Below are 17,382 nucleotides of genomic sequence, written 5' to 3' on the forward strand. Positions count from 1 at the left end.
GACGAGTCGTGTTTAGTATTCACGCGGGGAGGAGGAAAGCCGAGCACCCGGAGATAACCCACGCCTTGCACGACGGGGTATCAACGCTCTGTCCCCGTACGATCAGAAACAGATGGAGATTAGTCCACTTGCTGTGCCGCCTTCTCGTGGGCGAGCCAGGGTACGGCTCCTCCTCGACGCCCACCCACGTGGTAGGAAGGGAGTCTCACAGCCACCTGAGCGGTGATCCACCAACCCTCGCCGCTGCCTCCGCACAGCGCGCTAGGTTAAAGGCAGCGACGCGCACCAGCAGCAGCAGCGTAGCCACCACCGACCGGCAGACGCCTAAACAAGCCGCCCAGTGTGATCGGCATTGTTTGTTCTGCGCTGCGTGGCCCACGTGCCAGACGCAGGTCTCCATCAAGCAGGAGCGGGACGACTGGGGCCGCCCGGTGCCCGCCGCTGCGGAGGCAGAAGTGGCACAGGGGGGTGGTGGTGGGCAGCAGCAGCAGCAGCAGGAGCAGCAGGAGGAGGCGGTGGTCGTGGAGCGCGCGAGATCCCTGGGCCCCAGCGACCCCTGCATGAGCAGCCTGGAGTGCCTCCGCAGCCAGTGCTACGACCTCGCGCGCAAGCTCAGCGACGACACCACCACCGCGGCGCCCCCCGCGCCCGACACCGCCGCCGCCACCGCCGCTGCAGCTGTGGCGTTGGTGGCGGACGACCCTCACCCACTGCGCGCCAACTCCTCCAACTCCGTGTCGCCACCATCGTCATCATTGACAACAATAACATCATCGACATCGTCTCCTGCCTCTCCTCCACCCGCCGCTCAACACCATCACCCCCCTCCTCCTGCTGCTGCTGCTGCTCCTCCTCCTCTTCCTCATCCTCCTCCTCCCGCGCACAGCGCCAGCGCTCGGCCAAAGCCCGCGCCGGTGCCGGTGAAGGTGGAGGCGGTGCCCGTAGAGGCGGAGCCGGGTGCCGGCGGCGCTCGCCGCTGCCCGGACATGCTCAACCTCCTGCGGCTGGAGGAGCACCTGGGCCCTCCCTACCGGCCTCACGACCGCTCGGGCTGCGCCGCTTCGGCCAGGGCGGCGCCAGCGGCCGGGCACGGCGCCCGGAGGCCCTCGCCGGCGGCGGCGGCGGCGGCGTTCCCCTCGGCGGCGGCGGCGGCGTTCCCCTCGGCGTGCCGTGCGACGACGGCCGTGGGGTCGGCGTCGCACGTCAAGCTGCCGTACGCGGAGCGCACGGACGGCGGCTACATCCTGTCGGAGCGCGCCTACGTAGCAGGGCGGCTGCTACTGCCCGAGACGGCGTCGCGAGGAGGCTTCTCGTCGGACGAGGAGGAGGAGGAGGACGAGGAGGAGGAGGAGGAGGACAGCTCGTGCGGGTCGCGCGAGGAAGAGGAGGAGGAAGGAGATGAGGAGGATGAGGACCACGACGATGGCTTCGACGTGATGAAGGGCAACATGTCGGTGCTGGAGGCGGCCATCGCCCTGGAGACGGAGCGTGCCCGGTTCATGCGGCGCGGGGCCCTGGCGGGCGAGCTCGCGTGGCGCGCCGAGGCCGAGTTCGGCGGCGGCGGCGGCGGGGCACGCGTCGGGGTCGGCGGCGGCGGCGGCGGCGGCGCCGGGGGTGTCCACAGCCCCCACGCGCGCGAGCGGAAGCCCTTCGTGGTGGAGGCGCACGCGCGCAAGCACTCCGCCTCCTCCTTCCTCAGAGGTGCGCCGCGCGGGGGGGCGGGGGGCAGAGGGGCGGGGGTGGCTGGGAGTGCGGGGAGCGGTTGTCGACAACCGCACTCACAGCTGTGAGTGGAGGAGCTCCTAGATGGGGGGGGGTTGGGGGCGAGTTCAGTCTCGCTCCTGGCTCCGCCAAACGCGGTTTGGCCAAGACTCCTCACAGATGCGGGTGAAGTGGTTGGCGTGCTTCAGCACGGACCCGACCACCCGAACAACAACATCAACGGCGATGATTATCTGAAACGATGCTGGGCCTCTGCGAGGTCAATAACAGCCTCAAATGAGTATCTGGTCTGATGTGTAAATATCAGCACTAGAGAGACAAAGGCGGCCGGGAGTGGTGCTGGCCACCCACTCCCCGGTGTGCCATAGGTGATCGCTGGCAACACGAACACTGCTAAAGGCTACACGGGGGATCTTTGCCTTTGCCTTTCTTTGCGGGTGAGGGTGGGTGAGTGAGTGGGTGAGTGAGTGGGTGAGTGAGTGAGTGGTGAGTGGGTGAGTGAGTGAGTGGGTGAGTGAGTGGGTGAGTGAGTGAGTGAGTGGGTGAGTGGGTGAGTGAGTGGGTGAGTGAGTGAGTGGGTGAGTGAGTGGGTGAGTGAGTGAGTGAGTGGTGAGTGAATGAGTCGGTGAGTGAGTGAGTGGGTGAGTGAGTGAGGGTGGGTGGGTGAGTGAGTGAGTGAGTGGGTGAGTGGGTGAGTGAGTGAGTGGTGAGTGAGTGAGTGGGTGAGTGGGTGAGTGAGTGAGTGAGAGTGGGTGAGTGAGGGTGGGTGAGTGAGTGGGTGAGGATGGGTGAGTGGGTGAGGGTGGGTGAGTGGGTAAGTGGGTGAGTGAGTGAGTGAGTGGATGAGTGAGTGAGTGGTGAGTGAGTGAATGGGTGAGTGAGTGAGTGGGTGGGTGAGGGTGGGTGGGTGAGGATGGGTGAGTGGGTGAGGGTGGGTGAGTGGGTGAGTGGTGAGTGGGTGAGTGCGTGAGCTTTTCACTTGAGAGGCGCGCGTCAGAGTCCGCGTCGGGAGCTGTTCACTTGACCTCTTTATTCATCGGCTGCGTCGGATGGAGAAGGGCGCACGACACATCGGCACCGTGCACAACAAGACGATCTTAAACATCAACTAAAGTACGTCATCATGAATTGGAGCTTGGGCAGAGAGCGGATTTGGGTGGAAGAGGGAGGGGTGGGGAGAGGTGGAGAGAGGAGGCGGTGGGATGAGCAGTAATGGAGAGGCGGTGGGAGGAGGAGGGGGCCGTAAGTTCCGTCCCGTGGCGCGTCTCGCCGTGTCTACGTGGCCACGCAGCTGGCGAGGGGTCGTGGGGTCAGCTGGCGGCCGCGAGGGCCCTGGGACTCGGGGCCTCACCGCTGGGCCCGTGGCGTGCGGCGCGAGGGAGTCACCCCCTGGGGCGGGGGGGTGCGGACGCACAACCCCGCCGCCTATGGCGTCGCGAGCGTTTACGATCCGTTTAAGAGCTCCGCGTTATTTACATTTTATTTATATATTTTTATATTTTATTAATATTTTTTTTATATTTTTTCATATTTTCACCCCTGACCGTTGCCCTGCCAGCGAAGCATCGTCGGCCAGAGGAGTGCAGCAACCCAGGCGACTAAAATAACTCGGGATGTAAATGACGAGATTGATTAACGTCAATAATGATGTCGACTCGAACCTTTGCACCGCCACGCCCCAGAGAGAGAGAGAGAGAGGACGACTCAGAGAGAGAGAGGACGACTCAGAGAGAGAGAGGACGACTCAGAGAGAGGCGAGCCTTAAGACAGCAGCAGCATCAGCCACGTGGTGATGATGAGTTGGCGCTACCAACAGTTTGCCCAAGCTTTGCGGTCTTCTATATATTAAGCTGTCGTCGGCACGAAACAGCGGACATTAAAGATGCCGTTGCGTTATTTTCCGTCGTGTGCCGGCTTCACCGTCCAATTTGACAAATATGAAAATAATGACACCGGCAACAGCGATCATCACCGTTCCTGACAGCTGACTAATGCCCACTACTGGCAGCAGACTTGTCCCGTGAAGAGGAATTGTGACCTCACCGTTCCCGAATAGGAATAGCGCCAATGCACCCGTGCACAGGAGTGGCAGCCTTGTCCCACTGACAGACGGTGGTGGCGACGCTGTTGCACGTGGCTACCTGTAGTCAGGCACTGTGGAGCGAGCACCGGGGGTTGGTGGATCACCGCACAGGTGACTGTGAAACTCCCTTCCCGTGGGTGGACGTAGAGGAGGAGCCGTACTTTGGCTCGACCGGGAGAAGGCGGTACAGGAAGTGGACTAACCCCCACCTGTGTTCATCTGTAAGGGGGTTGGGATAGAGTGTTGCCCCCTCGCGCAAGGCGTGGGTTGTCCCCAGGTGCTCCGGTTTCCTCCTCCCCACGTGATTAATAAACACGACTCGTCGGTAATCGGATGACAACATCTTACAAACAAACTCCTCAATGGAGCAGCAGCAGCAGGACCCTCCTGGCAGTGAGTCCTGCGACTCAGGAGCGTGGCTCTCTGGATCCATCAGAGCATTGTGCATTCGTTTAACGAATATCGGCCTTCCCTCGTGAATAGGAAAGCAGCCTTACAATTAGAATAGCGAACATGCCCCCATGAATATGAACATAATCCTTGCCTCGTGGATGGAAAAGCACCGCTGTTCCTCCTGAATAGGAATTGAAGCCCTTACACATGAATAGGAATAGCAGCCATCCCCCATGAAGACAAATAGAAGCCTTGCCGTGTGAATTCATGGGAAAAGCAGGATTGCCCTCGTGAATGAGAATAGCAGCCATGCCCATGAACAGGAACATCGGTCCTGGCCTACGAATAGGAGCAGCGACATTGTCCCCGTGAATATAAATTGCGCTCTCGTATCCATGAATAGGAATAGCGGCCCTGCCCCCGTGAATTTCAGTCGCAGCCTTGCCCCCCTACGTGAATCGGAACAGCGGCCCTGCCCCCCGTGCATAGGGATGTGAGCGATGGCGCGCGCCGTGCTGAATAATGAGCGCACGGGGGGATGAGGGGAGGGGGAGAGAGGGGGGGGGCGATCGCTGCACGCGCGCGGAGCGATGGGACGGAGGGGGGGGGCCCGGAGCGAGGTCGCGGGAGGACACGGCCCCACCAGCAGCCAGCAACCACCAATCCCTGCTCGCGCCCTCTCCCTGCCGCTCTCTCCCTGCCGCTCTCTCCCTGCCGCTCTCTCCCTGCCGCCCTCTCCCTGCTCGCGCTCTCTCCCTGCCGCTCTCTCCCTGCCGCTCTCCCTCCCTCCCTCTCGCTCGCTCGCAATCTCTCGCCATCTCTCACGTGCTCGCTCTCCCCCTCTCCTCTCATTCATTCTCTCTGCCACTCTCCTGTCATTCATTTTCTCTCCCTCTCGCTCGCAATCTCTTAGCTGTTCGCTCTTTTGCTCTCCTCTCACTGTCCATTCATTCTCTCATTTCTTTCCCTCTCTCTCCCTGGCTCTCTCCCTGGCACTCTCCCTCCCTCGCAGCCTCTCATCTGCTCACTGTCAGGCTCTTCTCTCATTCATTCTCTCTGTCCATCGCCTTTTTCTCACCATCACTTACAATCTTTCATGTGCTCTCTTTAACGCTTTTCTAACTCGTTCTCTCTCAGCGCTCTACCGTTTCAGTGTATCTTTATCTCGCTCTCTCATTTGCTCTTGCCTTCTTCTCGCTCGCCGCTCTCTTGCTCCTCTCTCGCCATCTCTCTCTCTCCTTGAGTGAGTCAGTTAGTGAGGGTATGAGTAGGTGAGTGAGTTAGTGAGTAGGTGGGTGGGTGTGTGAGTGAGTGGGTGAGATCTGAGAATCCTTCACGACACGCTCACTCACCAACCCACTCACCCAAACATGTACCCACTTACCCACCCATTAATTTCTCTACCGACCCACTCGCCTACTCACTCACCTACTCGGCCACTCCCTCACCCGCCTACACATAACATAACCACCGCTTTTTACCACTAAGTGGCGGTGACGTCACCACAGTGCCTGTGCCACGATAGGTGCACTTTGAGGCCACGTGAATTGTCAAAGGCTCGCTGATAGCAGGTCACAGAACAGACCCAGGCGCCATGGGTTGACTCACTGAGATGACTGGCAGGTGGACCATCTGTGTTCCCCACTGTGCCAGCTCTCTGCGCTTATATACTCACGCACTCACCTATCCACTCAGTCATCCGCCCACTCCCTCGCCCACCCACCCACTCACCCACTCATCCACTCAACCGACTTTCTCACCCACCCAACCCACTCTCACACCCACTCACCCACTCACCTACCCACTCACCCATCCACCCATTCACTCACCCACCCACTCACCCACTCACTCACCCGCCCACTCGCCCGCTCATTTCGCGCGGCTCTCAGGGTTTGCTGGAGTCACCCGCCCGCTCGTTCACTGCGCGTGGCTCACGTCGCGTGAATAACAATCACGCGTACGGTGTGGGGCCACGTGGGGCTGCCACGCACAAACACCACCACCAATCTACTATCACAATGCCGCATATCTTTATATATTTATACACACGCACACACATTGACAACCTCCCTCCCTCCCTCTCTCTGTGCCGTGGCCTTTCTCAAAGACAACGGCGGCGGTCATGGCTTCCTTCTTGCATGTATCTCAATCCCGTGATATTTACTCAATAACTTCCAAGTCTATGGGCAATGTTAGTCTGTACACAATGTTAGTCTCTGAGCAATGTGAGTAGGGAATGTTAGTATATGGGCAATGCTAGTTTATGGGCAATGATAATCTACGGGAAATGGATGTCGCCGTCTTCCTCGGCTTGTAACACGCAATGTGGATTTCAGGCGATGTTAATATCGGGGGGGTGGGGGAGCGGATCATTGAAACATCTGGAGTGGGGGGGTATCGCATTACCGGTCAACAGAGAGCAACCACTGTTGGTTGACTTCCCCACAAAGTGCTGCTGATTTTATGGACCACCCCGAGGGAGGGATGATGATGGGCTGAGTCAACTCGACCCCACAGCCAGGGTTTGACCTCGCCACGACTCGCGTACCGCTAAGCCACGTTGCCGGTTACGTAACGCATTAATTATATTTACTCGTGTGCTATGAAGAAGAGCCATTGCCAGAAACGTCAGCTGTTATACATTTTTCCTTTTGAAGCGACGGTGGTATTGGTGACGCACGTGTTGGTATCGTTGTTAGTTGTGCACCACTGACAACGCAGCAGCAGTGTCACCAATGTGTTTAAAATGAACATTGGCTTATCGATTAACTGATGTACTGCTCTGCCACGCGCACACTCGCACACACTCGCAAACACGCGCAACACACATAAACTCACATACACACACACTCACACACACTCACACACATACACTCACATACACACACTCACATACACACACACTCACATACACACACTCACAGATGTGCGCGGAGAGAAGAAAGAGAGCAAGTGCCCGACCCCCGGCTGCGACGGCACGGGTCACGTGACCGGGCTCTACCCCCACCACCGCAGCCTCTCGGGGTGCCCCCACAAGGACCGCGTGCCCCCCGAGAGTACGAACCCCACCCCAACCACCCCCCTGCTCCTTCGGCATCACCACCACACCCAGCCACGTGCTCGCAGATTCATTGGACTCGCACTATACACTAACGCACTCACTCACTCACCCATCCACTCACTCACTCACTGACCCACTCTCACCCACTCACTCACCCAATCGCTCACTCACCACCCACCTACTCATCCACTCACACACTCCACTCACTCACCCACACACTCCACTCACTCACCCACACACTCACCCACCCACTGACCCACTCACTCACCCACTCGCTCACTCACCCACCCACTCACTCACCCACTCACTCACTCAGCCACCCACCCACTCACCCACTCCATTCTCTCACCCACACACTCACCCACGCACTGACCCACTCACTCACCCACACACTCACCCACACACTCACCCACCCACTGACCCACTCACTCACCCACTCGCTCACTCACCACCCACTCACTCACCCACCCACTCACTCAGCCACCCACCCATTCACCCACCCACCCACTCACCCACTCACACACTCCACTCACTCACCCACACACCCACCCACTCTCATTCACCCACGCATTCCACTCACTCACCCACACACTCACCCACTCACTCACTCACTCACCCACTCACCCACCCACTCACTCACTCACCCACCCACCTACTCATCCACTCACACACTCCACTCACTCACCCACACACTCACCCACCCTCTGACCCACTCACTCACTCACCCACTCACCCACCCACTCACTCACTCACCCACCCACCTACTCATCCACTCACACACTCCACTCACTCACCCACACACTCACCCACCCTCTGACCCACTCACTCACCCACTCGCTCACTCACCCACTCACTCACACACTCCACTCACTCACCCACTCACCCACCCACTCACTCACTCACCCACCCACCTACTCATCCACTCACACACTCCACTCACTCACCCACACACTCACCCACCCTCTGACCCACTCACTCACCCACTCGCTCACTCACCCACCCACTCACTCACTCACCCACCCACTCACTCAGCCACCCACCCACTCACCCAGCCACCCACTCACCCACTCACACACTCCACTCACTCACCCACACACTCAGCCACCCACTGACCCACTCACTCACCCACTCGCTCACTCACCCACCCACTCACTCACGCATTCCACTCACTCACCCACCCACTCACCCACACACTCACCCAACCACTGACCCACTCACTCACCCACTCGCTCACTCACCCACCCACTCACCCACTCACTCAGCCACACACTCACCCACCCACTGACCCACTCACTCACCCACTCGCTCACTCATCCACCCACTCACTCACCCACTCTCATTCACCCACGCATTCCACTCACTCACCCACCTACTCACCAACTCACCAACTCACTCACCCATTCGCTCACTAACCCACTCACTCACCCACCCACACACTCACCCACCCACTCACCCAACCACTCACCCACACACTGCTGCACCTCGCTGGAATCACTCATTGCCATAACCCCCTCTCTCTCTCTCTTTCTTTTCCTCTCTTCTCTCCGTTACTCTCTCTCTCCGCTTGCTCTCTCCTCGCGCCGTGCCGCTCTCTGCTGAAATTGCCCCGCCTCTGATTCACTGCAGCGGAAATTGGCGCAGCTGTCGCTGTCCTCAGCACGCCGCGCGGTGGAATCCCTGCGACAAATCCCGGGCCGGTGAAGCCGGGTTCAGGCCGGGATACCCCGCGGGTTGACCCCTTGACCCCTTGACCCGCTCACACCCCCCCGCCCCCCACCGCAACTCCGAGCGTGACCTTGAACCTGACTCCAACCCTCACGATAATTCCTGCTGGCTCAACGCTGCGATCACGACTCGGGAATCCCACCGCAGTCTCCCCGCAGCACTAGCGACAGAGAATATCCAAACCGGTCCTGAACATCCTCCCCCCCGCCCCACGCCCCCACGCCTAGGTCGGCTCAGCCTTAAACACGAGTACCTGGTGCGGTGTGCTAACATCAACACCTATGGGACAAAGGCGGCTGGGCGTGGTGTTAGGCCACACCTCCCCAATGTGTGCGGTGCCGCCCCTTCACAGGTACCATTCACTAACAGCACTTGCCCCCACAGTCTGTTGAAGGCCATCCGGGGGACCTTTGTCTGTGCGTGCTGTGTGTAGTATTGGCCATGCATGAGAATGTACTCAAGTGCCCGACCCCGGGTTGCACTGGCAAGGGACACGTGAACAGCAATCGCAACTCCCACCGCAGGTGTGAGATCACTACACACAACGTACACGCACGGCGGGGTACCCACACACACGGTGTGGTACACACACACACGCACTTGCACACACGTTCGGGTACACACACACGCACTTGCACACACGGTGTTTTACACACACGCACACAATGTACAGAACACCCGCACCTCCAATAAGCGTGGTTGGCTACGTACGGTGCAAAATACACAAAATACATACACAAACATACATACACAAACATACATACACAAACATACATACAGAAACATACATACACAAACATACATAAAGAAACATACATACACAATCATACATACAGAAACATACATACACAAACATACATACACAAACATACATACACAAACATACATACACAAACATACATACACAAACATACATACACAAACATACATACACAAACATACATACACAAACATACATACAGAAACATACATACACAAGCATACAGTGAGGGAAAAAAGTATTTGATCCCCTGCTGATTTTGTACGTTTACCCACTGACAAATAAATCACCAGTATATAATTTTAATGGTAGGTTTATTTGAACAGTGAGATACAGAATAACAACAACAAAATGCAGAAAAACGCATGTCAAAAATGTTATAAATTGATTTGCATATTAATGAGGGAATTTAGTATTTGACCCCTCTCAATCAGAAAGATGTCTGGCTCCCAGGTGTCTTTTATACAGGTAACGAGCTGAGATTAGGAGCACACTCTTAAAGGGATTTCTTCCTTATCTCAGCTTGTTACCTGTATAAAAGACACCTGTCCACAGAAGCAATCAATCAATCAAATTCCAAACTCTCCACCATGGCCAAGACCAAAGAGCTCTCCATACATACACAAACATACATACACAAGCAGACATACATACACAAAATACATACACATACATACGCAAATATACATACGCAAATATACTCAAACCTACATACACAAACATACACAAACGTGCATACACAAACACACATACACAAATATCAATACACAAACATGCATATATAAGCATGCATACACAAACATACATACACCAACACCCACAAACATGCATACACAAACATACACAAACATACATACAAATACATACATACATAAACATACATACACATACATACACAAAATACATACATACACATACACACACATACATACACAAACATACATACACATACATACACATACACATAATACACAAACATACATACATACACATACATACACAAACATACCTACACATACCTACACATACATACACAAACATACATACACAAGCATACATACACAAACATACATACACATACGTACACAAACATACATACACAAATAAACATACACAAACATACATACACAAACATACATACGCAAGCATAAATACACAAACATAGACAAACATACACAAACATACATACACAAGCATACATACACAAACATACATACACAAGCATACATACACAAACATACATACACAAGCATACATACACAAACATAGACAAACATACATACACAAACATACACAAACCTACATACACAAACATACATACACAAACATACATACACAAACATACATACACAAACATACATACAGAAACATAGACAAACATACATACACAAACATACATACGCAAACATACATACACAAACATACATACACAAACATACATACACAAACATAGTTACACAAACGGACGTGCACTCACAGAAGGCCACGGTCGTATCATCCCTTCTCTCTATGCTCGCAAAACGTGGAGCTCTTTACAGGAACATCTGGGCTGGCTGGAAATATTCATCCTGGCCCACTAATAATACCGCGCCCACCCTCACCCCCGTCTCACAGCCTCTCAGGCTGTCCCATAGCCGCGGCCGAGAAGCTCGCGAAGAGTCAGGAGAAGCTCCAGGGAGAACCGGGGGGGACGGGGCCTGCCGAACGCGTCCTCCGGTAACCACTCACGTGGGGACCCTGTGTCTCCCTCACCCCACTCACTCACTCACTCACCTGGGGACCCTGTGTCTCCCTCACCCCACTCACTCACTCACGTGGGGACCCTGTGTCTCCCTCACCCCACTCACTCACTCACTCACGTGGGGACCCTGTGTCTCCCTCACCCCCACTCACTCACTCACGTGGGGACCCTGTGTCTCCCTCACCCCACTCACTCACTCACTCACGTGGGGACCCTGTGTCTCCCTCACCCCACTCACTCACTCACGTGGGGACCCTGTATCTCCCTCACCCCCACTCACTCACTCACGTGGGGACCCTGCGTCTCCCTCACCCCACTCACTCACGTGGGGACCCTGTGTCTCCCTCACCCCACTCACTCACGTGGGGACCCTGTGTCTCCCTCACCCCACTCACTCACTCACTCACGTGGGGACCCTGTGTCTCCCTCACCCCACTCACTCACGTGGGGACCCTGTGTCTCCCTCACCCCACTCACTCACTCACTCACCCACGTGGGGACCCTGTGTCTCCCTCACCCCACTCACTCACCCACGTGGGGACCCTGTGTCTCCCTCACCCCACTCACTCACGTGGGGACCCTGTGTCTCCCTCACCCCACTCACTCACGTGGGGACCCTGTGTCTCCCTCAACCCACTCACCCACGTGGGGACCCTGTGTCTCCCTCACCCCCCCCCCCCCCCCACTCACTCACGTGGGGACCCTGTGTCTCCCTCACCCCACTCACTCACCCACGTGGGGACCCTGTGTCTCCCTCACCCCACTCACTCACCCACGTGGGGACCCTGTGTCTCCCTCACCCCACTCACTCACCCACGTGGGGACCCTGTGTCTCCCTCACCCTACTCACTCACTCACGTGGGGACCCTGTGTCTCCCTCACACCACTCACTCACTCACGTGGGGGGCTCTGTGTCTCCCTCACCCCCACCCACTCACTCACGTTGGGGGCTCTGTGTCTCCCTCACCCCACCCACTCACTCACGTGGGGGGCTCTGTGTCTCCTTCACCCCCACCCACTCACTCACGTCCGGGGGGCTCTGTGTCTGCCTCACACCGGGCAGAGGCGGACACGAGCGTTGGCGGACACCCGGACGAAGAACCGAGGTCCAACACAATGCAGTTTTCCCGAGCTCAGCGTTCCTCTGTTTGGATGCGTGCGCGCGCGCGGCAGGCCCATGTGCTTCGTGAAGCAGCTCGAGGTTCCCACGTTCGGCTGCAAGCCCAAGGGAGGGGGCGCGCCGCCGCCACCGACGGCAGGGGCGGCGGCGCCGCGCTCCGGCCTGTCGCGGGAGCTCGAGAAGTTATCCAAAGCCTTCGACTTCTCCCCCTTCGGCCCGGCGCACTCCGCGGCGGCGGCCGCGGCCGCGGCGGCGGCGGCGGCGGCCGCCGTCTCGGCGTTTGGGAAGCGAGCGATCGCGCCCAAGCTGCCGTCTCACAGCAAGCCTTACGACGGTGAGCAGCGGGGGTGGCACGGCGTGGGTGGCACGGCGTGGGTGGCACGGCGTGGGTGGCACGGCGTGGGTGGCACGGTATAGGTGGTACGGTGTGGGAGACTCGGCGTGGGTGGCACGGCGTGGGTGGCACGGCGTGGGTGGCACGGCGTGGGTGGCACGGCGTGGGTGGCACGGCGTGGGTGGCACGGTATAGGTGGTACGGTGTGGGAGACTCGGCGTGGGTGGCACGGCGTGGGTGGCACGGTATAGGTGGTACGGTGTGGGGGACATGGCGTGGGTAGCACGGTTTGTGTGGCACGGTATAGGTGGCACGGTGTGGGGGACACGGCGTGGGTGGCACGGCGTGGGTGGCACGGTGTGGGTGGCACGGCGTGGGGGACACGGCGTGGGTGGCACGGTGTGGGTGGCACGGCGTGGGGGACATGGCGTGGGGGACACGGCGTGGGGGGCACGGCGTGGGGGGCACGGTGTGGGTGGCACGGCGTGGGGGACACGGCGTGGGTAGCACGGTGTGGGTGACACTGCCGGCAAACACAGCAGCTGGTATAAATAGTGCAGTAGCTGAGTCGTAACAACAATACCACCACCACCAACTCCAACCTGAACAACAAAACCAACACGATCAATGACCCTCACGCAACGCATAACCTCGACTCTTGCCCTAACCCCAACTAATAGGATGTGTAAGTATACTATTAGATCTTTCGGTAAAGTCACGTAGGTTAAAATAAAAAAATAAAATTAATCAAATCAGAGTATGGATCATTGCAGTCACGAAAACTTAAAATCTATGTGTAAGTATAGTTGTGTTGTTAGGGGTAGAGTTGGGGGCTGAGCCACACAATAACAATCGGCGCCTAGTTAAATTCGTGTACACCATGTGACAAGTTCATGTGTTTGGCTGCGTCGGGTGGTGGAGTGTCTCACGACACAGATTTGGCCGGATCACGACACAGCCTCACCCAAACATCTCTTACGATTCGTATTCCTCGGTGGCCTTGGGCCGCATCGTGCCGACGAGCGCAGAGCTTTGGGCAATCGCCGGGGAGCGGCGACCCGCGGCTCGGCTGCCGCCTTCAGTCCAGACCTCGCCCGTGGCAGGGGCCCCACGCCGACTGCGGACGTCTCCCGGCGGCCTGGGCGGCCGCGCGTGACGCTGTCTCTCCCCCCCCCCCCCTGCGCGCGTGCGGTTTGCGCCGGGCCCCCCGCAGTGAAGCCGCTGGCGCAGGGCCCTGCCGCGCGCCTCTCGTCCTACGCCTTCAGCAAGGGCCCCTGCTCGGGGCCCGACTTCGGGGCCGACGCCGCCGCCGCGGTGGCCGCGGCCGACCACATGGCAGCGGCGGCGGCCATCCTCAACTTGTCGACGCGGTGCCGCGAGCTCCCGCAGAACCTGTCAACTCGCGCGCACCCAACATCGCCACCGCCTCACGCTCTCCCCTCCTCTTCCGCCTCCTCCTCCTCATCCTCATCCGCTACCACCTCCTCCTCGAGCTCGTCCTCGCTCGCCGCACCACCACCAGCAACGGGAGTGGCGCAGCAGCAGCTCATCGGGGTGAGACGCGTGTAGAGTTGCCTCCCGTTTGTATTGGCGCTGTCTAAGTCAGCCTCATCCCCCGTAAACCACGTGGCTTCTATGTGTGACCACCACCACTCTGAACCCATCCCCCCCCCCCCCGCCCACTGTGACGACAGACGCCGCTTCTCCTCCGTGCAGCAGCAGCAGAGTCGAGGCACTGCCGCAGCCTCTCCCTCCTCCCTCTCCTCGTCTCTCCTGACCCATCTGTGCTTCCGTTTCTCTGCACCTTTATCCACCCGCTTCCTCTGACCCCCGCTCTCTCTCTCTCTCCTCTGTTCCCGTTCCCTGCCCTTTTCCCGGTTCATTCCTCCACCTTCCCGTGGTGACGCGGCCATGGTGACACAGTTGCTGGTTTATTCCGAAACCAAAATCGTTCTTTCTCCTGGGGAGAGTGGTTAGCGGACTTCACTGTGAGCCCAACCCGCCGATCAGAGTTCTATTCTCGCTCACGGCCAATGTCTCAACCAGTCCTGGGATTCGCCTAGGTCGACAAAGCCTTAATTGGGTACCTGGCACGGCGTGTAAAACACCAGAACCACGCCCGACCACCTTTGTATTCCGAGCGGCAATGTTTAGGCACCATACCAGGTACTAACTTGAGGCTGAGTCGACCTTCTGGGAGGCCCGGGACCGGTTCGCATATTCGCCACCCTTAATGGTCGTGAGCGGTAATCGAACTCGAGTCGCTCGGGATTGTAGCGCTGCGCGCAAACCATCGTGTTTGTAAACACACACACGTAAACACATACACACACACACGTGTACGTGTGTGTGCGTGTGTTTACAAACACAATGGGCCGTGATTAGTTTGGCGCGTTCACCACTGCTTGAAACTTCAAAAGCCCTTCTGCAGATGACCCCAAAATGTCAGGCCTCATCTCTATAACCAACACACAGGCGTTGAGTCGTGTAAACAGAAGCTGCGGAGGGGGCTGGAGTGGGGGGGGGGGGGGCGAAGGATGGATGGGGGTGGGGATAAAACTGGAGAGAGGTGGTGGTCGTAGATTCAAGTTGTTTATCAGTTTCAGGATGATGAGTGTTATCTCAGTAGTGGGGGGGCGAGCAGGTCGGGGGGCAGATAGTTTATTTTCCATCGAGGGGTGGTGAGAGAGAGGCGGGCAAGGGGCATTATTATTGTTGTTGTTGTTATTTCAAAGGTCACTAACCTGGACCGGGAGCGTGCATAGCATCCGAGGAGGAGGAGGAGGCTGCGCTGTGCATCAATTACCGAGATTAGCGCCACGGCCACCGCGAGCGAGCGAGCGCCGTTTGCGAGGGTTGGGATCGCGCGTGAATTATTTATGGGGGCCGAGCGCCCCCCCCTCCCCGCGTCATCAAAGGGAGGGCTGTGACGCGGGGCCACAGCGACCAATGGCGCGGGGCCTCGCTGACGGCTCTCAACGCCGCGCGCGCTGCCTCGTGTCGCGTGGCTAATGGGGGCGATGGATTCACGGCCACGTCCACTCGTTTAGTGCTCGCTGCTCTTTTTCCCCGCGTTTATAATTTTCTCCGCTTTGTGCCGCCTCGATTGGGTTTATAGCACGCGCGCGTGCGTGCTGTTGTTGTTGTGGTGGTTGTGTTTGTTTTTGTTTTAATAAGTCATGCATTTGAGTGCCTTTGATGATTTTGACTAATGTTTTCTGAAGCCTCTGTGTGAATATTATTATTATTACAATTGTTTTGTTCTTCAACCTTTTTAACTCCACGGCCCGCACACACTCGCATTGCCTGGTGGGTGGGTGGGTGCGTGGGTGGGTGGGTCGGTGGTGGGACGAGGAGGTGGGGGGTACAGCGAGGAACGGCGCCTGCCGCTCGCCCCCCACAGCTGAGTGGAGGTCGCGACGACGGAGAGGGCCGTCGTGCAGCGGCGGAGAGCTCACGGCTGCTGATGGCAACAGTGAGGGGTGACGATGACGGCTCACCCTCGTGTCTTTCCCCCCTCCACCACCACCCACCCCACCGCCCCCACTGCAGCACCCCCAGCTCATCGAGGTGGACGAGAACGGGACGCTCGACCTCAGCCTGAAGAAGGCTCGTCCATCGGCCATCGCCACCGCGGCGCCTGGCGAGGGAGGAGCGGGAGGAGGAGGCGGCGGCGGAGGGGGCCGCTCGCCCAGCCCCCCCTGCGAAGGGGGGGCCCCGCTCCCGCGTCACGGCTCCCCCGCGCCCCTCGCTGTAGCGGGGGCGGGGCGCGTGAACCGCTACGCGCACCTCCCCGACGAGCCCGAGGGTTGGGACGGCCCCGTGGACTACACCAAGCTGGGGCGTGCCGAGGTGAGGGAGGCTCGCTCACCGCTCACCGCTCATCGCTCACCGCTCACCGCTCACTCGCTTACCGCTCACTCGCTCACCGCTCACTCGCTCATCACTCACTCGCTCTCCGCTCACTCGCTCACTCGCTTACCGCTCACTCGCTCTCCGCTCACTCGCTCACCGCTCACTCGCTTACCGCTCACTCGCTCACCACTCACCGCTCACTTGCTCACCGCTCACTCGCTCATCACTCACTCGCTCTCCGCTCACTCGCTCACTCGCTCACCGCTCATCGCTCACCGCTCACTCGCTCACCGCTCACCGCTCACCGCTCACTCGCTCACCGCTCACCGCTCACTCGCTCACCGCTCATCGCTCACCGCTCACTCGCTCACCGCTCACTCGCTCACTCGCTCATCGCTCACTGCTCATCGCTCACCGCTCACTTGCTCACCGCTCATCGCTCACCGCTCACTCGCTCACCGCTCACCGCTCACTCGCTCACTCGCTCTCTGCTCACTCGCTCACTGCTCACTCGCTTACCGCTCACCGCTCACCGCTCACCGCTCACTCGCTCACCGTTCACCGCTGACTCGCTCACCGCTCACTCGC

At 58.3% G+C, this 17,382-nt stretch overlaps 1 protein-coding gene across 6 annotated transcripts in view; it reads left to right on the forward strand.

The window, feature by feature from the left end:
* Positions 1-17,382, forward strand: part of LOC116941732 (uncharacterized) — a 136,188-nt gene that overhangs the window by 91,101 nt on the left and 27,705 nt on the right. For all 6 annotated transcript variants that reach the window (XM_076066457.1, XM_076066458.1, XM_076066454.1 and 3 more), the window contains exons 8-14: positions 387-1,701; positions 7,123-7,254; positions 9,418-9,508; positions 11,359-11,460; positions 12,659-12,939; positions 14,153-14,493; positions 16,492-16,791. In XM_076066457.1, the coding sequence (XP_075922572.1) occupies positions 387-1,701; positions 7,123-7,254; positions 9,418-9,508; positions 11,359-11,460; positions 12,659-12,939; positions 14,153-14,493; positions 16,492-16,791 (2,562 nt within the window). The remainder of the gene's footprint in view (positions 1-386; positions 1,702-7,122; positions 7,255-9,417; positions 9,509-11,358; positions 11,461-12,658; positions 12,940-14,152; positions 14,494-16,491; positions 16,792-17,382) is intronic.

Source organism: Petromyzon marinus, chromosome 12 (genome assembly GCF_048934315.1).
Source record: "Petromyzon marinus isolate PM22_M1 ecotype Great Lakes invasive population chromosome 12, UKy_Petmar_22M1.pri1.0, whole genome shotgun sequence".
Classification (NCBI taxonomy): domain Eukaryota; kingdom Metazoa; phylum Chordata; class Hyperoartia; order Petromyzontiformes; family Petromyzontidae; genus Petromyzon; species Petromyzon marinus.